This window comes from Trichophyton verrucosum (genome assembly GCF_000151505.1).
Source record: "Trichophyton verrucosum HKI 0517 chromosome Unknown contig00937_1.f1.exp, whole genome shotgun sequence".
Classification (NCBI taxonomy): domain Eukaryota; kingdom Fungi; phylum Ascomycota; class Eurotiomycetes; order Onygenales; family Arthrodermataceae; genus Trichophyton; species Trichophyton verrucosum.
Genome location: NW_003315214.1, coordinates 1 through 20,300, shown reverse-complemented (window position 1 = coordinate 20,300; position 20,300 = coordinate 1). Strand labels below are relative to the sequence as shown.

Genomic DNA, 20,300 nt, shown 5'->3' with positions numbered 1-20,300 from the left:
TTTCATTAAAGCTAAAATTAAAATTAATTTATTTACAATTATACTACTAAATATATTAAATATCTCTTTTTTTACATATAGTATAATTATTATTTAGATTTATTATATTCGATAAATCTTTAATTTAAGTATACTAAATATTAAAAAAAATTACTTACTTAGTATATTTTAAAGTATAATTAATAATATTATTTATATTTTTTTAACTACTAATTTCTCTACTATATTCAATATTATTTACTCTTTTATTAATACTTATAAAAAATATATTATTATTAATATTAAAACTAAGTATAGTTAGAAGTCTATTAAAGAATTTAAAAACTATATTACTTATTCCAATATTTATATTAGTACTAGTTCTACTATAACTAAGTCTAAGAAAAATAAGTCTAAAGAGAAGGCTAAAGTTAAGAAGGAAGAAGAGAGTAATACGAGTAGTAAATATTTAATCTAATAATAGTTAGATTCTCTCTTTTATATATATTAATAATATAGCTAAGGCTACTTATTTTAATAAGCTTAAGAGCCTTGTTAATAAATATTAGTTTATTTTAATTATTAATATTAATAATATTAGCTAAAATTATTTATTTTAATAAGTTTAAGAATTTTTTTAATAAATATTAGTTTATTTTAATTATTAATATCGATAATATTAGTACTAGTTCTACTATAATTAAGTTTAAAAAAAATAAACTAGAGAGAAAGAAAAAGAGAATAATAAAGATAATAAGTATTTAATCTAATAATAATTAGATTTTCTATTCTATATATATTAATAATATCTACTAATAGTAAAGATATAAAATTTATATTACTTTATATAGAATTTTATATTTTAAGTATAAATCTAACTATTATAAAATTAATTTCTATAGATAAAGTTTTATTAATTATATTTAGACTAGTTTATACCCCCTTTTTAATAAATAAGGGGGGGGATTAGGGGCTAAATTTTTAAAAATCTCCCCCCTGAGGGGGGGGGGGGGGGGTTGGGGGGTATTAATACCCCCCTTTAGGGAGCTAAGGGGGGGGGGGATAAAAGCTCTCCCCCCACCCTATTGGGGTGGGGGCACAAGCCTACTTAATATCTAGCTAAATACTAAAAAGGTAGATAAATAAATATAGAAATAAATAATAATAATAAGCTAGAAGATAGTAGACTATTCTATAGCTATTTATTTATAGAATAATACTTATTAATTAGCTAATAGGTACCTAAGTAAAATAATTAAGGAGGTGGCGGCGGCGGCGCATCCTATATCCGATACACTGGCCAAACGCCGGCTCCAACAGTTTACCGCGGGAAGCCCCACTCTAGTTTAAGAGTTACCCCACTTGCTCCATAACTAACGGGTAGGCTGGCTGAATGTATGTATGCATGATAGAGTTGACATATATGTGCCGCTTTCGATTCTGATGTCTTCTCAACGAGAGCTGGCTGGCTCTGAAGTTTGAGTCCTGCAGTAACGACATGTCAGATTGGGCAGCCTCAGATATCAGTTCGGTTTGCGATCCCTTTGGGTCATGCATTTACTTTAACGGAGGCTTTGGCTCCGTTAAGACATGGGTCTTCTCTCCTAGATACGCAGGAAGGTGTAGAATGCAGGATGTTGGTATAAATTGACTGCATATTCCGGACGGATTTTATGACTAGCAACGGCTTGGGATTCATACCCTCACTTCCCGCAGATCAACAACCAGCATTTTCTGGTACGCGTCCATCTTCTACAGATTGGGAGCTGCTCAGGCCCTGTGTAAAAAACAGCAAACATGCATAATGACACCTTAGGTATGCCATTAACAAGATATTCTAAACAAGTGAGCTGATCCTGGAAGCAGATGCGTTAAAGGCATATTTCGATAAGGTCTATACGGACAATAATATATTGCTGGGTCTTCTGGATTCCTGCGATGATAACATGGACCATCCATCGCAATATACTGCTAGTCTCGGTTTTAAATTCAATACAGATGATTGGAAGGTGTTCACAACTTTAGTGGATGCTGGTCCTAATTTTGAACTGCGTGTTGCCGGAGGCGTATATCGTTTTGATAGTAACGCTACGGGCTTTTGGGAATTAATGGTTCATTCTGCTACGGGGAAGATATACGGTGAATTCTCTCGACTGCTAGCAATAATAATGACACTGACCTTCTCTCCTTCATAGTGGACGGAAATTTGGTGACCAGTCAAAATTTGGATAACAATGGATGGGTCACCTTCACAACTGGATCATCCGACAATTTTCGAGTTCAGTTTCAGTGTGAATTCCCGACGCAAGACCCTCAAGTCACACCGGGATTTTCAGGGGAAACCTGGAAGAGTGAAAGTGCTGGAGAAAAGAACCCCGTTACTGCTAAACGGTATTACCCCTGGGGAAATTGCCTGGAGAAGGAATGCACCAGCCAGATGATTTCAAATCCACGCACCGATGTATCGGAGGAAACTGCTGTTGCTGCATTCAATGCCCGTGAGAATGCCGCAACCGAGTCCCTGGCGATGGCCCTAGATCTAATTGGCATCAAGAAAAAACCCACAGTTCTTTCCGCCTCAGCCATAGCCGTCGACAGTGTTGATAAAGGCGATCTGCTTCTGGGAACCTTCCACCTCCTATTCACAGTAGCAGCAGCTGGAGTTGGAGCTCTATATTACCAGCTCATAGGTGGAGCAGTAGGGACAGCGGCAGGGGGTTTTTCGATTACCTTTATAACGGCTTTGAGAAATTATGGCGTCGAGGGATGCTCCCGTGGCCTCAAAGCCGACGTAAAACTCACGAAAGTGGACTTTGACAAGATGTTAGATGAAAGGATCAGGGAAATTGTTAGTGAAATGAGCCCAGAGCAGACAAGGGATCCAGACCTATCCAAAATTGTCAAGGAAAAACTCGAAACCAAGTATAGACGTCATCTACACGAGGTGCTGGACGATGGTGTCTACAAAAGATACCATTATTTCAGGAAGTTGTGGACTCGAGAGTTCAAGGAGGCCTATGCCACCGCGGTCAAGGAAAAATGCGAGGAACAAGTGCCTTCAAGCGAGGTTGAAAGCCTACTCCAGCGGTACATTGACAAGAAAATGGCGGACCAAGTATTACCGGACGATATCTTAAAGCTGGGGGAGGAGATTAAGTCTGAAGAACGCGACAGAGACAAAAAACTGAGCGAAATAACAGATCCGCCCGGTACCCCCGGATGGAGAGAAAAGGCGAAAGCTATCCAGGACGAATTCCAAAAGAAATCAAAGGGTATCCAAGATGATATCGATAGCAAGGTCAAGGATAAGACGGAGCGCGAACGGCGTTCAACGGAATCGAAGTTAAAGGAGGCGAGAGAAAAGGTGACGGAGGAGATGGACAGGCGACGAAAAGATTACGATAAAGGCCGCATTCGTAAGGAGCTTGAAGGACTGATCCCTTGAATGATCGCAGTTTGTTGTTTCAAGAAGGCTATATATCCTTCCACGGCTAAGTTGCATATATAGCTAGTCAAGTAGCACGGTGTCTTAGTTATATAGTCAATCTGTGGCTCCGCCAGTAGGTATTGACCACATATTTCATCCTTTATTTTCAAGAATGGATTTATATCTTAAGAGGGAACGCACAAATATAGGCTACGATATTCGCGAATCAAACAATAGCCGCGGGCGTGGTCCATGGCTTGGACTGGTCATCTCCTTACGACTAGCAGCTCGTTAAGCTGTCATCGATATAGATTCAGGGAATATAACTAGGTCATGTATTTACTTTTCTGGGCAAGTACTGGAAAATCAGATGTGTTTCCGAATATTTAGTTAAAATCCCGAAATCCTTTACTAATTGGAATAGGAACCCGAACATCATTATCAAGTTATAATGGCTTGACTGCCCCAGTGTTGCCCTGGTGTAGAGAATGAATTTCCAAGATCTCTCCAAGTACACCTAGCTATAGCAATCTGAATGCTTCAGCTGGGCATATTGCCGCAGAGAACCAGATCAGAGGGAAACATAAGATCGGAGACTTGGATAAACCTCTCCCCAGGAGCAAATATATTTTGGGTTGAGAAGAAGTTTAATTCAGGCAAGTCGACAGTGAATGTTGGCAAGTTAATTTCTGCCTTTATTGGGCTGATGTCTATATCGGATTTGGTAGGAGGTTGATCCGCAGATTCAAACGCAAGAGTGAACTTCATCGTGTCACCCTCAACAGTTGCAAGGGTTTTGGTTTTCTATAAGGCATCAGCAACAGGATGCAGTCCCATACAAGATATATAAGGCTTACCGTTGGGATTTCGCATGATAAAGTGATGTGTATGGTTTTATCATTCTCGATAAAGGGAAACTTGCCCGAGAATGTCCACGACCATTTATATTTTGGCTTGTCAAATGGAGCTTCATCAAAAAATTCAATGGTAAGAGGATGATCAGTACAATCGATCTTGCTGGATTCAAGGGTACAAAACCACTGGCCAATCCAAGCACTTCCACCAGAGTTCAAAAGGCCTGTAGGACGCAATTCCAGCTTCGCGCCGGCTGCTGCGGTCTTTTCGATCACACCACCGGGGAGAACGCTTTGTATCTGCTTCCATATAAACTTTTGAAAAAACACATCTCTTGAGACGATAATGGAGCCTGTGTAGTCCTTCGGGATTGGGCTGAAGTCGAAGTGGTCGTACTTCCGGCCGAATCGGGTACCTTGAGTGTTCCCTTGCGGATTCCCGCTGCCTTCGGTTTGGATAAACACGCATAGGGTCTCTTCTGCGATTACAAATTTATAAGACTTTGGGCGAAGGAGGACGGAAGTGGGATCCTTTTTGCTGGATATTTTATTGACAGCGTAGTCGACCCATGCTACGTGAGACCGGGACCCGAACCAAGTAGCGACATCTCCTTTAGCCTTTAGAAGATTTTCCAGTAGCGGATGAGGTTTGGATGTGTCGGCAGTGAAATCCCAGGTTGTGGCATCTTCATTATGGAAATGAAAGACTATATGGTGCTCGGCCTCCTCGCTGGATTTAAACTCCACAACGTCCTTGCCTGCTAAGCAGTTAATGTCAGTCTCCAGCAAAATATTTAACTGATAAACAGGGTGAACAAACATAGAACTTGTCTTCCTCAGCACTGAATGATGCAAGGGGGACGCCTATCTGTAAGAAATAGACATCTGCTGGGATCGGGGTCGTGACTGGCGGGTTAGGCTTAACAGTGCTTGTTACTGATCCAGAAAACCCCATTTTTAGAAATGCCCTTGGGTTCCCGTCTAGGTTCCCAAAGTTCAGTACTGGAGAGGACAGGGCGAAGTTGTAGTCCTCTGTAAGATCGACTCCTGGAATATATGGCTTGCTCGTAAACTTGACATTCTGGAGCAGTGGCTTCGAACCCCAGGTTTTGTCCAGGAGGTGGTTCAGCTTTTCCCGTGTATATGAAACAAGAATATCCCAGTCATCAGTTGTTATTTTACCACTGAGCTTGCCATAATACTCAGATTTACCATATTGTGTGGTCATCGCGTATAGTGAAGTGTCAATCAGTGAGCTGGAGTCCGAGTCCGGTGGTATCAGTCAGTCCACGGTACCAACTGAAGGGCGCTTGATTGCGTTTCAGTTATCGTGTTCATTATTGAGACAAGAGCTATCGATATATATATATATTAAAGCCCTTCACAAACCCTGTAGCTCATACTAAACTCTCCGTAGGGGCTCAGGGGGTGATAGTACTCGAAATCTTTGGCTTGCGCGGAGCATTTGCCATATATGGATAATGGTGATTTGGCTCATGTCTCTCCCATGTCTTTACCAAATCGGATGGAGAATGCCCTTTGCCTTGAGGTGAGGAGTGCGGGGGAACTTTGCTCGAGCAGTAGCTATATACGCAGGCCGGAATGAAATCGGGCTGCGTAAGCATGAATACTTTTGATAGGTGTAGAGCGCATCTACATACCATTCATCATCTCGGACTGAGTGTTTCCGCTTGCCTCTGACTGGGTGTTCTGGATAAATACGTAACAACTATCTCGGGCTGGCTGAATTTTTTGAGCAGACAATGCGTTATTCTCGTGCTGGCTGAACTTAATATAAAAACGCTCGCTGCAGCTCAGGGTTTATTGCATCATGCCAATGATATTGTGTCGTTTGGGGAAATATAGTTATTAGCCTTGGAGCAGCGTAACAAAGGTGTATAAGAGAAGAGAAACGGTAGGTGACATGGACGGAACAGGGGAGGAAATGAAACCAAATAAAGGACATAGAGACTGGTGGGCATTGTGAGAACAGTCTTCAGTAGCATTCGACTGCCTCTATGGAAACAATGAAACCATCAGCCTCAATAGCTTTGCCCAATTCAGATCCGCTTCCGGACTCGGACACGGTCAAGTATCCAATAGTCAACCCGCAGGTCTTTCTCTCTGTTTCCGACGATGCGCCTAGTATTGGGGGGACTATCAAAACACCCTTCGCATTTTACGTGGAGAAGTTTTCTCTAACGCATGACTTGAAATCGGAAAATGAGGAGAAGGAACCGTTTGATAGATACTGCATCTATACAGGAGAGCTCTACGGGCCAGAGCTAGCCAGTAAAGGGTGTAGCATCATCATCTCCGGAAAAGGGGGCGTTGAGAGCAATCCTGATGCATACCAAGGAGGGACATTACAAATTTTCGCAGAGCATGTTGAGGCTGCTGCGGTAGAAAAACTACATCTTGACGGTTAGCAAGCTATCGATTTCTAGATCTATGGATAGACAAGGTAACTAACCAGACACACCACAGCTGGAGGAGGCCCAGGAGCCAACCGGCAGCCAGTAACTGGAACAGATGTCGGACCTCGTGGCGGAAATGGAGGGCAAGGGGGGAGGGTGGATATTGTCTTCGGCTGTATTTTCGAGCAGGCCATTGAGCAAGGTGCCGAGCTAGTTAAAGGGCTGATGGATCCAAAGAAAAAATGGCCTACGGATTTCGAGAACAAGATTAAACTGTTCGTCGGCTTCATCACCCTGAAAGAGATCATGGCAGCCATGACAATACCGCCATCATTGAACAAGGTAGAGACTATGATGGCCACTCCGAAAGAGTCAATACAGCCAACTCTCATACAATTTCTTATTGATCTGGCAGCGCAGCGAGATAGCTTGACCAACGCCTTTGAGCAACACACCAACGTCGAAGGCGGTCCATACGGTACTGGCGGCATGGGAGACAAACAACGGGGACCGAATGGAGACACTGGCAAACCAGGAAGCCACAGTATTTACATATTGTCTGACCCGGCAAAACTATTGGAGAGTGCAGTGTGCTTCGTGCACCCGACACAGTGCCGGATGTTGTTAGATATGGCCAACCTGCTCTGGTTCTGTGGATCTCTCAACGAAAAAGCCCGCGCAGCGAACATTTATAGTCGCCTGACGCGGAGGCTGGCCTTCTTGGGAGATGAGAAGGATGGGAAGATATCCAAGACACCCCTAGCCGAAGCATATCGCAAAGCAGAGCCATCTTTGTTCATCCTCGGCGGGGCGCCTGGAGACGAACCCATTTCATTCACCCTCTTGCGTGCAGTTAAGGACGAAGCTCATGGAAATCTGCTGAGTCTCCTATCAGGGAAGACCATCTTCGGCGACGACAGGGAGAAGGTGCCACGCGGTTCGTTCGGGTTCTACCAAACGGCCATCGCCCCGTTGCTCACTAACTTGAAAGAGGTTGAAACAACCTATCGCAGGTTTTTGGGTGGTGAAATGGATGCCGAAGAGAAGAAGCAGGCAGTTCGTGACAGGCTGGCTCGGTGTGACTTCCGAAAGCGCCTGGTCCAAGATGAAATCAAAGAAAAGAAGAACGACCTCGACACGAACCTGCAACGGCTCCATCTATCAACGGAATCCATTGGTCCAGCGAAAAAAAGCCTGATGAATGCCTATAAGGCTGTTGAGAAACAAGTCAGAACAGGGGTCACCGTCTCCTGGGAGGACCTCATGTCAGCCCTGTCACAGGTGATCTTTGTGCATGGATCCGCGCCCATGGTCGCATTGCAAGGTGCAGACCTCATCCACAACGCACTAGAGAAGCTTAAATCCGATTCTAGTGTAAGTATTGACAGAAGCTTGCTGCTGCATGATGCCAAGGATATGAAGGAGTCTATCGAGGGTTTAGCCGAAGGGTATACGCTGCTCAAAGACGGCGGAGTGGACTTCGACGATCCAGCTGCAACAAAACTCCAAGTACTCGCGGAGAAGGCGGACGCTTTCTGGAGCCAATTCGAAAATATCCTGGGAAAACCTGTGCTGGAAAACCTGAGGAAGAGGTTCCATGATTATATCGGTAAGTCATATGTTGGAGGTAAAAAAAGTGTTCATATTTTGTTTGGCTGACCATCGTGCCAGCGATTGTGAAAGAGCGGAATGCTGCAGTTATTGGATATACAGAGGCAGTTCTCTTGCTGATCAAGTATCAGACAGAGCTTGACGCCCTCGCAGCTGAACGGGCAGATATCTCTCGGGAGGAGTATGACCAACTTGGGGCAGATCATCCGACTATGACAGCTTTCATGAAAAAGCTGTACACTGATGCCATCCACACCACGCAAGAATGGCTATATAAAGCGCAGCGTTCTTATCAGTTTGTCAGTCTAGACCGGGCAAACGTAGTGGGGGAGCAAATGGAAGGGTTCAAATTCTCAACGTTCAATTCGACAACGTTGATCTCGGCCAACTCAACACTCGTCACCAGGTATAATGCTTTTATTGAAAAAGCAGGCACCGAGCCTCAGACATTTAACGGTCTGAGATACGATATCGACGAGATGTATGTCGACATGATCCAAGACAGTGGAACGGACGGCATCACGCATACAATTGAAATACCAGTCTTTGATATCCATAAGCCGAATCCATTTGGCTCCATGGTCGACATTCGGTTAACCAAGGTTCGCTTCTATTTAGACGGGGCCAAGACAAAGTCTCACTTCATGGATTTGACGTTGAAGCATCAGGGCAAGGAGACGATTCTCAATAAGCAAGATGAACGGTTCGACTTTGTCCACGACCCGCTTATCACTAAGTTCAGGTATAATATCGACAACCCAATGGTCATGGGCCCAGGCACCACGGATGGGGATGTGGGATCGGTAGGAGAGGACCGGTATGCAAAGGTAGGACCTTTTACTCAGTGGACATTCCAGGTCACTACCGACAATAACCCAGGGTTAAGCCTTGGCAAAGTGTGCAAGGCCTACTTCATGTTCTGGTTTACCTATTATGAGACTATGTAGAGACAGCGAGGCTGGCCAGATTTCTCTCAAGGCCCGCGTGAGAAGAAGTGTAGCCAGTTCGCTGCATCTTGTTTACCCCCTATTTCGGTTGTCCTGAATTTGAGTTAATCCTCTGGTAGATGTGTCGAAAGCTTTCTTTTGGTTACCGTCGGTCTAGGCTCGCTCTGTTGGCTGAGGGTATCTCTGGCATCAGGTCCAGCCAGCCACAAGTGTCCTTCCAGCCTGTCTCTTTGCTTTTTACCAGTTGTCGTCGTTGTCGTTGTCGTTGTTGTCGTTGTTGTCGTCGACCCTTGTAGAAAACGGCGAGCTCCTTCGTATTTGTATTATGTAATCCTTCGAGCGAAGATCCAGCCACGTGCAAAAGCTTGGCACAATGTCAATTACGTAATGAATGTTTCCACGTGACTGAGCTTGGGCCAACCTTGTTTTGGTTATTGCATCAACGACAAAGAAGAAAAGAAGAAGCAGAGAGAAGGTCAATCAAACAAACTACAAACTACGTTCTTTGCACTGCTCGGGGGATAAGAAGCGGTGACCATGCGACATCCAGGTCTCATACACTCTCCTTGAACAGCCTGAAGCCTCTCCACGATGAATCCCAACGTCTCAGAGTCGTCTCCGCTCCTCCCACAAGCTAAACCGACCTCCCAAACCACCCCCCAAGCTGCGACCGCCCAGCGAAGCAAGTCCGTGACATTCAGCCCATCAACTAGGGGTGAGCCAGCAAGTGATGCGCAAGATGCTAGCAGCCAGCAAAAGAATCTGCATCCCAGTGCCCCTCCAGTCGTAAGGGGGCCAACCGGACAGCCTGTGCTGGCGGCGTTGAACAGCAAACTCCGACGTCGGCAAGCTCAAGAGCCATCTCTAGGAATTGTTGGCAAAGTTCCTACATTGCCGAAGATTGGCCCACAGCGAACGACAAAAACCACACAGAAACTCAAGCTACTACCGAACCCTGTGACTGGTGAAGATGATGTATGGGTCGAAGACGAGATTCCAAGAGATGTGTACTCCCAGATCACACGGATAAAAGAACCCACAGCCAGAAGAGATGCGGCAAGATTGGGTAAAGGGGATAGAGAACGACTGCCTCGGGTTACTGCGTACTGCACGGCCAATTCATACAAGTTGGAAAGCGTGATTAGGTTTCTAAAATCGAGAGCTTCAACAAGAGGCACGAATCCGAAGCTTTTCGATGAGTGCGTTTATTCACCGTACCGATATGATGACAACGATAAGACGATATCTTCTCGCCGTCGACGCAGTGAAGGTGCTGGTCACACTGGATTGACACCCATCAACGATTCTCGCCCACAGCTAGACCGTGGGTTCTCCGATAGCGAGCTGGAGGTTGAATCGCATAAGCACCAAGAGCGAGAGGATCTACTTGATATGCATGCAAGTAATGACGACCGTATCCAGTCCTTTTCGCCCCCGTCGTCGCCTCGTACGCTGATGACGACCGCTCTGTCTGACGAGCCCCTCGTCCTAGACACGGCAATTGATACTCCAGAGGTATTCCTGTTCGACTATGGAACGGTGGTAATATGGGGTATGACTGTTGAGCAAGAAACCCGGTTTCTGAACGAAGTTTCGAGGTTCGCAAACTCAGTGTTGAGTTCAGAGGACATGCAAGTTGAGAACTTCAACTTCTACTACACCCGAGACTACCAGGCTCGAATATACAACGACTTCATCTCCTTACGGGATCCACGCAGCTACATGACGAAACTTGCCATCTCCCATGCCCTCTCGCAGTCCGTCAAGACATCTCTTTTCGAAGACCTGGTCAGTGAAACTATAACGGCTACATCACCGTTGCCATCGCAGATCGCTCAGACGGGTGGTGTGAACCTTACGCGCAGGCAGATAAACATGCAGATTGGCGAACTTTTTATACTTCGCATAAACATCCATCTTCAAGGGTCTGTGCTTGATAGCCCCGAACTCATGTGGGCTGAACCTCGCCTTGATCCGATCTATCAGGCTGTGAGAAGTTATCTGGAAATGAACCAGCGGGTGGGACTGCTTACGGAGCGGCTGGATGTTATAGCTGATCTACTTGCTGTTCTCAAGGATCAGTCAAGTCATAGACATGGGGAGTACCTTGAATGGATCGGTATGTTCTCCCATTGTTACTGTTCATTAGGTAGGGATGCTAACGTAACAAAAAAAAAATAGTTATCGTTCTAATTGGTGCCGAAATCCTCATCGCAGCGATAAATATCGTTGTCGACCTCTACGCTGGCTTAGATTAGCTGCCTAATCCTTGGCCTTTGTCTACAAGAGCTATCTGCTTACGGCTCGCTCTGAGGTAGGCTCTGAAAAAGCCGAATTATCTACTTTGTGATTAATATAGAGATACCAGTTGTTTCCGTCGCAAGATTCCCCGATGAGTTGGCGTTTTGATTTGCTTTGCTTTGCTCTGCCTTCCTCCTCTTTTCCTCCTTGAGCAAGAATGTGTCACTACCTCTTCTTTATCTCTTTAATGTTCTCCTGTTGATGTCTTTTCTCTATCGTGTCTATCTCCGTGTCTATCTCCTTGCAGTGCCTTGGCCCCTTGTCTACGTCATACATAACGCGTTAGGGTTGTAAATAAGCGATTTAGAGGTATGTGCATATACGGGTGCCACCAGCCTCGACCTCTACCTACTTACTCTCTATCCATCGCTTCTTCCTATACACTCTTTTGTCTCTCGCCTCCCCTTGTAAATACTGATATCAGGTCCTGACATCTACTCTCTCTCCCATATCCCACAGAAGCAACGACAACCTCGGTAGGATCAGCTTAGTCATCGTATCTGGAAAAATAATAATCCTCTCCGCAGTAATACGCTGACTAAGCATCCAATTATCGCGCCTTTTTAATGTCAAGGAAAAACTTGATATATCAAAAAGTGTCAACAGACAGATATAAATCCCCGGAATCAATATGGAAAACAAGATGTACAGCATGCCCAAGTGCAAGGGAGCGGCTCTCCTGATCCGCAAACAGCGATCCAAAGCTCACTGGCACCATCCGCTGTAACGTTGCCCTCTCCGGCAGTCCCAATGGCAATCCTCTCTCTTGTCTCATCAAGTAGCGGCATCGCATCGAGCAATGCCCCCCCTTTTGAGGGACCCATGGGCTACTCTTTTTTTTTTACCCTTTCCCGCTGGAGGGATCTTGTTCCAAAAAAAGCAGCTCGAGGAGAGACAAATCTTAAGGGATTCGACTGGCGTTTGTCTCGGATTAAGCTTGGTGCAGCCAATGGGAGTCTGGAGCTAGCCGGCAAAACTCAGCGTACCCTCGTATTCACTTGGATCTGGGGTCCCTTGATCTTTGACGATTCGATCGTTGAGGGAGGAGGGAGGAAGAAGAGCATTATTTGCCGTCAAAGTCCACCGTCTTTGCCTGGCTCCAGTGACGTGGCGCTGAGCTCGCGAGCACTTCGCATTATCTAACAGATTGTCTTACTTCTTAAGCTTTTGGCGCTTGCAATGCAACCTGAAAATAGAATGAATGACAAGAAACGTTCGCTCTAGTGTTGATACACTCGCTTGCTGGTAAAGTGAGATGGAAGTGAGTTCGGCGGCGTATATAAAGGGACAAGGGACTCGCCTCTGGGCCCTTGATATCCTCCTTCACCGCCGCAAACAACCTCCAATTCTCTCGCTACCAACAGGACGAATATCAAACCAGAACACTCGTTTACTTTTCTATACTTGATACCACCAAAATTCTTTACGATGCATTTCTCTAGCTGTGTGCTCGTCTCGGCTTTGGCCATGGTTGCCAATGTTGCTACCGCCTCTCCTCCACCGCTCCAGCAGCTGAGCCGTCCCGCCCTCAAGGACTCGACCATCTTCCGCTCTACTGTCTATTGCGCTGATTGCCCCGAGGGAAACTGCTACAAGTGCACTCTCGGCCATAACAACACCCTCATCGCCAACACCGGCGGCATGGCATACCTCCGCGCTCTTGTGGGTTTCCAGCTCCCCGTTCCAGCCAAGAAGGTCAAGAAGTGCACCGTTCAGTTCCCCGCCTTCGTCAAGTTGATGGAAGCCCCTATCAATATCACTGTCTCAGAAGCCAAGTCCAACGACTGGGACGAGGACACCGTCACTGGGGAGAACGCTCCCGAGACCGGTGAACCTTTCAGCACCTCCCAAGTCCCGGCTCTGACCAACCCACCTGCTCTCGATGCCACCGAGGCCTGCAAGAATGCTGCTGAGAACGGCGACTTCTCCATCTACGTTGGCGCTCAGTTCGGTCGTTTCGAGATCTGGTCCAAGGATTCTGGCAACCCAGCCATTCTTCACACTTACTACAAGTGATTTCTTTCAAGCTTTTCTTCGTGGTTACCTTCAATAACACCACCACCATTGTACTTTCCTTTCCTTCCTTTATGACTGTACATAACGACATGGCTTGAGCGTTGGGGACTACCACGGACAAACACGGAGTTAGAGAGTCGCTAGCAAGCTTGCATTAATCGATAATAATCTACAACCTGAATTCAAGATACGTTTATCATGCAAGTCATTCATCTCATATGGCCCTTTCTCTTCCATATCTTCCTCCGACTGTTTGGAAGAAAGGGGTAAATAAGTTTTTCGCGTGGCAACGGCGGCTACCAAATAAATATTTTGCTCAAACGCTTCCACCCCAAAGTCAATGATGTCAAAACAAAAACCGTGAAAATTGCCACTGGTGTTTCTGCCTATAAAAATACTTTCAGTACTGCAGACCCCCAAGATGCTACTATTTTTACAGCTAACACGTGTTTAACAGCGTACGAACTAGGTAACGACAATCGCTGCTAATATCAACGTGGCTAAGCTGCAAGATGGTCGGCATCAGGCGGGAGAACTCCCGGCCTGGAGATCCAAACTTTATCAAAAGTAAGTATTTTTGCGCAAGTAGTCATAATACCTGCTAACTATCAGTGTAGGTACAAAAGAACTCCCCAGTATTGAAGCATGGTTTGCGCAAAAGGAGAAGTTCCGCGCAGTCGGTCATGGATTTCCGATGGGGATGCCCCAGATGCAGAACTGCAGCCCCGAGCTTGACCAGCTATTTCAGGAGACACTAAAGCCGAAGATCACGAGCATACTGGGTAAATTCAGTATTGACTACTCATCTATTCGTCTGGATGACTGGCGCTCAAAGGGGACCGGCGAGGTGCAGCACACGATCCTAGTGTCTTCGGATGATACCAACACAACCAAGTGGAAAACAGCAGCAGAGGAAATACTTAGAGTATTTCGCCATGAGCTGCCTCTCGACTTCACCGGAGATGCCCAAGTAGAATTACAGAACAAGCAGCTCATGAATACTGACGTCTCTCGCGCCCTGCCTAATGAACCTGCCCTTATTAAGTGTCTTGAAGATACCAGGGAGGAGATCATGGAGACGGTCATGGACAGTTTGAAGGACTGCTGGTCGTCGATAGGATATCATATGCGGGTTCCCCTTGGGTCTTCTCTAGATATGCAAGGATGTGCTACTGTAATGGTATATTGCCGTTTTGGAAGCCGTGGTGATTTTAAAACGGCAGAGGATCGCATCCTGAAAGTCCTAGACAAATCCCCCATGGATATCCACGTGGAAATCGCCCCGGGAGAGGTATTCCTTGCCCGAAATGCTGACGGACCCAGGTTTCTTTCCGATATACCTGCCTCTCCTATTAACGGTGCGTCTATCAGTGTTCGGGGCAACAACACAGAACCCGGCTCACTCGGTGGATGGGTATGGCTCCACATACCCCGTAGAGATATGCGTGTACGCTGCGTCTTGACCTGCTACCACGTCGTCAGATCTCCAAATGAAACTATTGCAGCTCACACAGACGTTCACGGTGTCGTCCCTGACGATCGTCGGGGTCATATTGTGGCTGAATACCCTGCATCATGCGACGGACAACACACGCTAGACATCCTCGCCAGCCTCCCGAAGCATAAAGCTAATTCACTTGAAGTGCGCTCTCAATATAGAGACCTCTACAATCGCATGATCAACCCAGCCATAGGAAAAGTCACTCTTGCGTCTGGAAATCGGATAAGCGACAACTCCAGAGTGGACTGGGCTTTGATTACTTCCCCTTCCACGTTCAGACCGAATAAGCTTCCACCCAGCCCCAGCAAACAGGATACCTTCAGTCTTTCTCTCTGTGGAGCTTTTGCAATGAACCCTGACAGTTGGGTGATGAGCTTTGGGGACGTAGAGCTTGGAGACTGGGTATCTAAATACGGACGTACATCGGGCACCACCTATGGCAAGATCAACCACCTGCGTCGGGAGGTCAGGTGGCCCTCTGGTGAGCGGACATATGAGATGGAAGTTATTTCGTCGAACGGCGAATTTTCACGGCCGGGGGATTCAGGTTCGATGGTGGTTAATTCTAGGGGTGAATTCGTTGGCCTGGTTTTGGCCACGGATAGCTCAACCCCGTTTGGAGTCACTTATATTACCCCCATCAGCCATATACTCAGGGATATCAATAAGATGACTGATGGCGGTTTTCTGACCTTGAGACCTGATGACTATGGCTGGTTTACTAGTGTATAAATCCTGGTTTTTGGCGTTTACCGTATAGTTATGTGGCTCATGCTAAGGCCGTTTTGAGGGTGTTTGGATGGAACATTTTATGATTGATTCCATGAGCGAAGACAACTGATACAGAATGAGCATTTGTATATCCGCACAGAAGGTGTTGGGAGGTAAAACCATTATATATATTATACAGCCTCAATGATACACCAAATAATACTGTTGGTCAAATACGCTTGCAGCAAACGCTTTGTAGAAACAAATCAAGCAAAGGGTAATAATGATTAGCAACTGCAGTGCTAAGTTCCTATTAACAGTAGATAGAAAAGGGAAGAAAACATAGAAAAGGTATCCCAAGAATGTAGTATGTACAGATCCAGTTCGTCACGCCGTATATTGTCCAGAAGTATCAGAAGAAAAGAAAAAAAAAAGAAGGTTATTTGGTGCTGCCGGGTTAAACGGCATCGTGCACACTGTTCGAAGGGTTGAGCTCTAGATAGCTGTGTCGCTTTGAAGAGGTAGATACTGAGACCTTGTGGCTATGGGTTGAGTTAGGCCAGGAGTATTGCTTTGAAGAGGCATCGGAGCTGCCGCCCTTTTCGAGCTTTCGGCTGTTGGAAGTAGAGAATAGCCCCTTGATCGAGGATGCGATGGACTTGGGCAAGTGGCGGTCAAGGAATGCAGGGAGGAGCAATAAACATCCACAGAAGATTCCAACGTTGGCTTCGATGACACTGTATAACTGTCAGACAGGGATGGACACTTATGGTGCAAGAAGAAGGTATGACTTACGCCCAGACAGCCAGCCGAGAAATATTCCACGTAGCATCAGGATTGCTTTGCAGAATAGGGGTTTCCGCGAGTCGAACCAAACTAGCAGCTACAGCACTGTAGGGTATATGTTAGATTGGTGGTAAACGTTGAATAGCCGTTGGAGGGTATACGTACAAAATACCCAGGCCGAATACGCCGAGAAGCTTGATTTTGCGGCGTAGTTTCATATGCAGGTTCCAGACTGGGTATATTGGCAGGATAAGCACATATAAGTCGGTTGTTGAGCTGAGGGCACCGGATAGATATGGAAGAATGGTGGGATTGATGCATCTGCCGGGGATGGCAATGTTCCATGCGCGTGCAACGGGGGAACACGAGAAGATGGTTGCAAAGAGGATTGCAACGTGGGTAACAGCCACGAAGACGATGCCGAAGGTGATCAGAATGTTTGATAGCGTCTGGGGTGAGAAGACACGTCGGTAGAAGAAAAGGAATGTGAGCTTGATCGTTGCGGTCAGGATCAAGTAGACGTATTGCGCAAAGGTGAACCACTGCTTTATGTTAGAAAGAGCTCGTTCGTCATGCCGATAGGGGTATAACTATATCATACTTTCAAAGCATATGGAACCCAGAGTGGTGGAGTATCCCATAAATGCCGCCCAATGCCCAGAGTATATGCTTGAAATGTATCAGCAAATATAATCTTTTTCAACGAGACGGCTTCCGGACTTACATTTTATCATCAACCCGGAGAATGCGACAGTCAACACCTGTATTCATGTTTTAGTCTTGAAGTCAAGGAGGGTATTTGGATATGGCCGCCTACAAATGAAGCCAGACAGAAATCTATAGAAGCATATGTTAGTTTTATGTCCCGAATATGTAGATATAGATTCACGCACAGTCATCTGCCCCCATCTTTGTACGGGTGACGATTGTACGGGTGTAAACCCGCATGGCAGCCGCCGCAGTAGCCAGAGTGAGGCATACTGTATGAAGGGCGATATTGCCGGAGCGCTGGCTCGGAGGGTCGATGATATTAGGCGTGACACCTGGAGGAGGAGGGATAGCTCCAAGCCACTGGGTCGCCATGGTATGTCTTCGATTGCCTCGAAGCTCAGTCTGATACCCTTCTAGGCGTCGAGGTTGGCTGGAAGGACAGAGCTGAGTCTTGTAGGATGAGCAGACAGAGGAAGGCCGGCTAGATGAAGAGGAGGGAAACCGAGACCAGACTCGGCGAGGAAAGATAATATACGTGCGCTTGAGGCTTCGTCCTCCTGCAGGTCATATCATGCCGGGGGGGAAGAGAATGATAAGCTACTGGAGGGAGGGCCATCCCAGCCAGCACCTCATCTCCCCTGGTCCGCTGGCTGGTCTCATGCATAGATTCTGTCCTCCCCCCCCAAGCTCATCGTCGCCTCCCTGTGTAAAGACTGGCCCGGACGAAGCAAAGCAACGCCTCTTAGGGTTCCTCTGGTTCGTCGGACCGAGCAAAAGCGCCCTTTGGCTGCAGCACAGTATCCCAAGAAGCTCGTCTGACTGACAACTGGTCTGGGGACCCTGGCCTGAAGAATCCTTCCAGCAATTCTCCAGCCGTCTGCCACCCTCGATTCCCTCAATCAGGTCGTTCGCTGTCCTCACGGAACATGCAAGCACCTTCAAGTGGAGTTCTCCAGCTGGGACGCAGCTCGTATCCCAGCAGCCGTGGTTTGCTGGGGCCATAATTTCCTTTTGCCAGCCTTGGGCCACCAGCCTAAAGGTTGATTTATTTGGATGCACATCAGGGACTCTGCAGATCGGCAGACGCAGAGCGAGGGCCAGCGTGTGCCCTCCCAGAGAGACCAGGCAGCTCCATCGAGTGAGTTACACCAAGGACGAGGCCGGTCGAAGCTGATATCACATCCTCATTCGTGGCCGGCAACTAACTTGTGAGCTTAAGGCCAGAAGGCTGCAACCCTCTCGCCCGCCAGCCGATCGTGGGGTCTCCAACCGTGCTAGATATCGAGTCAAGAGAGATCTCTCGATGGCCACCAGGTTCTCTGTACGGAGTATGTAGGCGTTGGGTATCTAGATGTTGGTTAGCCAGCGCACCGCCAGAGGAGTCAGCGGTTGTGATACCAACGTCGTTCCACGAACCAGGGATAACAACATCCGTTAAGTAGTCAGCCCAGAGCCCGTAGCCACCGGCCATCCATGCGCCGGCCAGGATCGAAGCCGATGCAGGGCATCCATTATTACGGCCTCGCCCTCATCCCTTGCGAAGATTCAAAAAAAAAAGGCCCGTCCGGAGTCGTGGGATCCGGAGCGCGAAGACGCAAAGGCTGCAAGCCTGCCCGGGACCGACTCGGTAGTAAAAGAGCCAGACGAGGCCGCGAGCGCTCAACAAAAGGCCAGCAGCAGCAGCAGCTTTCTCCGTCTCTGCTCGCTAACTAAATTAGTTTCTCCCGCGCGCTGCTCTTTGTGCGCGATTTGCTCTGGCTGCTCGAGATGGCCGTCTTCGAGACGCAGAGCCTCGTGGCGGCGGCAGCGGCTTTGCTGCTAGCGGTAGTTATCTACATCCGCCCATAGTTACATGTTATACTCATGCGAATACAACAGCTGGCTAACGTGGTGGTGATAGTATCCCGTCTGCAAGATCGTCTACAACCTGTACTTCCACCCGCTGGCGAAGATCCCCGGGCCGCGGGCGTGGGCAGCAACCCGTCTTCCCTACTGCCGAGCGCTCATTCAGGGGACGATAGTACACGACTTTGAGAAACTACACCAGATATACGGGCCGGTTGTGCGTACGGCGCCGGATGAGGTCACCTTTGCGCATGGAGATGCGTACAACGACATCTTCCGGGTCCGTCAGGGTCATAAACAGTTCCTCAAGGACCCCGTCTGGTGGGCGAGGCAGAAGGGCCAGCCGGACTCCATACTCAGCGCGATCAGGCCGGAAAACCATGCTCGGATTCGAAAGATACTGGCTCCCGGGTTCACTACTCGTGCGCTGAAGGCACAGGAGCCGCTGGTTCAGAAATACGTCAATCTTCTTATCCAGCGAATGCACGACAAGGCGAGCGAGGTCGAGGACGGCAAAAAGGGGGCCGAGTTTGATATCGGGCCCTGGTTCAACTTTACCACCTTTGATATCTTTGGAGAACTCGGCTTTGGAGAGTCGTTTGACTGCCTCGAGAATTCCCGGTACCATCCATGGATTGCGCTGCTTTTCAGCAGTGTCAAGGCGGCTGCATTTATATCTGCTGCCAAATTCTTCCCGCTGATCACCTTAATGCTCATGAAATGTATACCCGAGTCCCTCAAGAAGGTGCAGAGGGATCACTTCCAGCAGATTGTAGATAAGGTCGACCGGCGTCTCAGCTGGGAACTGGACCGTCCGGATTTCATGTCTCATGTTATCAAGTCCGACGGAACCACGAAGATGCCGATTGGGGAGATCTATGCCACCTTCATGGTGATGACTACTGCCGGAAGCGAGACGACTGCAACCACACTCAGTGGGACGATGAATCACCTTGTTTCCCAGCCGGACGCCCTTGCAAAGCTCACCAAGGAGGTTCGCAGTGCATTCCAGAGCGAGAGTGACATGACCCTGGATGCCCTCCATGACCTCCCGTACCTCGACGCCGTACTTCGGGAGGGCCTCCGAACCTGTCCACCCGTTCCATGGATGCTGCCCAGAGTTGTCCCGCGTGGAGGTGACACTGTCTGTGGAACCTGGTTACCCGAGGGTGTAAGTTCTTCTCTATTCCGTTC

General features: G+C 47.3%; 8 protein-coding genes across 8 annotated transcripts; 6 read left to right on the top strand and 2 right to left on the bottom strand.

Annotated features, from left to right (window-relative positions):
* Positions 1–2,263: 2,263 nt before the first annotated feature.
* Positions 2,264–3,424, top strand: TRV_07226 (uncharacterized protein; the record flags this gene model as incomplete). The annotated part of the gene is made up of 1 exon (XM_003018718.1): positions 2,264–3,424. A coding segment is annotated over one exon (1,161 nt), but the record flags the coding sequence as incomplete, so codon positions are not given.
* Positions 3,425–3,946: 522 nt separating this feature from the next.
* On the bottom strand, positions 3,947–5,488 carry TRV_07225 (uncharacterized protein; the record flags this gene model as incomplete). The annotated part of the gene is made up of 3 exons (XM_003018717.1): positions 3,947–4,210; positions 4,264–5,058; positions 5,081–5,488. The coding sequence occupies 3 exons, from the start codon at positions 5,486–5,488 to the stop codon at positions 3,947–3,949; spliced, it is 1,467 nt and encodes a 488-aa protein (XP_003018763.1).
* Positions 5,489–6,287: 799 nt separating this feature from the next.
* On the top strand, positions 6,288–9,235 carry TRV_07224 (uncharacterized protein; the record flags this gene model as incomplete). Its single annotated transcript, XM_003018716.1, has 3 exons — positions 6,288–6,684; positions 6,748–8,286; positions 8,349–9,235. The coding sequence occupies 3 exons, from the start codon at positions 6,288–6,290 to the stop codon at positions 9,233–9,235; spliced, it is 2,823 nt and encodes a 940-aa protein (XP_003018762.1).
* Positions 9,236–9,826: 591 nt separating this feature from the next.
* Positions 9,827–11,493, top strand: TRV_07223 (uncharacterized protein; the record flags this gene model as incomplete). The annotated part of the gene is made up of 2 exons (XM_003018715.1): positions 9,827–11,354; positions 11,417–11,493. The coding sequence occupies 2 exons, from the start codon at positions 9,827–9,829 to the stop codon at positions 11,491–11,493; spliced, it is 1,605 nt and encodes a 534-aa protein (XP_003018761.1).
* A 1,471-nt stretch (positions 11,494–12,964) lies between these two features.
* Positions 12,965–13,552, top strand: TRV_07222 (uncharacterized protein; the record flags this gene model as incomplete). Its single annotated transcript, XM_003018714.1, has 1 exon — positions 12,965–13,552. The coding sequence occupies one exon, from the start codon at positions 12,965–12,967 to the stop codon at positions 13,550–13,552; it is 588 nt and encodes a 195-aa protein (XP_003018760.1).
* Positions 13,553–14,064: 512 nt separating this feature from the next.
* TRV_07221 (uncharacterized protein) lies at positions 14,065–15,785 on the top strand (the record flags this gene model as incomplete). The annotated part of the gene is made up of 2 exons (XM_003018713.1): positions 14,065–14,119; positions 14,170–15,785. The coding sequence occupies 2 exons, from the start codon at positions 14,065–14,067 to the stop codon at positions 15,783–15,785; spliced, it is 1,671 nt and encodes a 556-aa protein (XP_003018759.1).
* A 436-nt stretch (positions 15,786–16,221) lies between these two features.
* TRV_07220 (integral membrane protein Pth11-like, putative) lies at positions 16,222–17,633 on the bottom strand (the record flags this gene model as incomplete). Its single annotated transcript, XM_003018712.1, has 5 exons — positions 16,222–16,501; positions 16,560–16,655; positions 16,716–17,095; positions 17,152–17,261; positions 17,444–17,633. 5 exons carry the CDS (start codon positions 17,631–17,633, stop codon positions 16,222–16,224), a joined length of 1,056 nt encoding a protein of 351 aa, XP_003018758.1.
* A 1,395-nt stretch (positions 17,634–19,028) lies between these two features.
* TRV_07219 (cytochrome P450 monooxygenase, putative) lies at positions 19,029–20,277 on the top strand (the record flags this gene model as incomplete). Its single annotated transcript, XM_003018711.1, has 2 exons — positions 19,029–19,085; positions 19,162–20,277. Coding segments are annotated over 2 exons (1,173 nt in total), but the record flags the coding sequence as incomplete, so codon positions are not given.
* Positions 20,278–20,300: the final 23 nt, after the last annotated feature.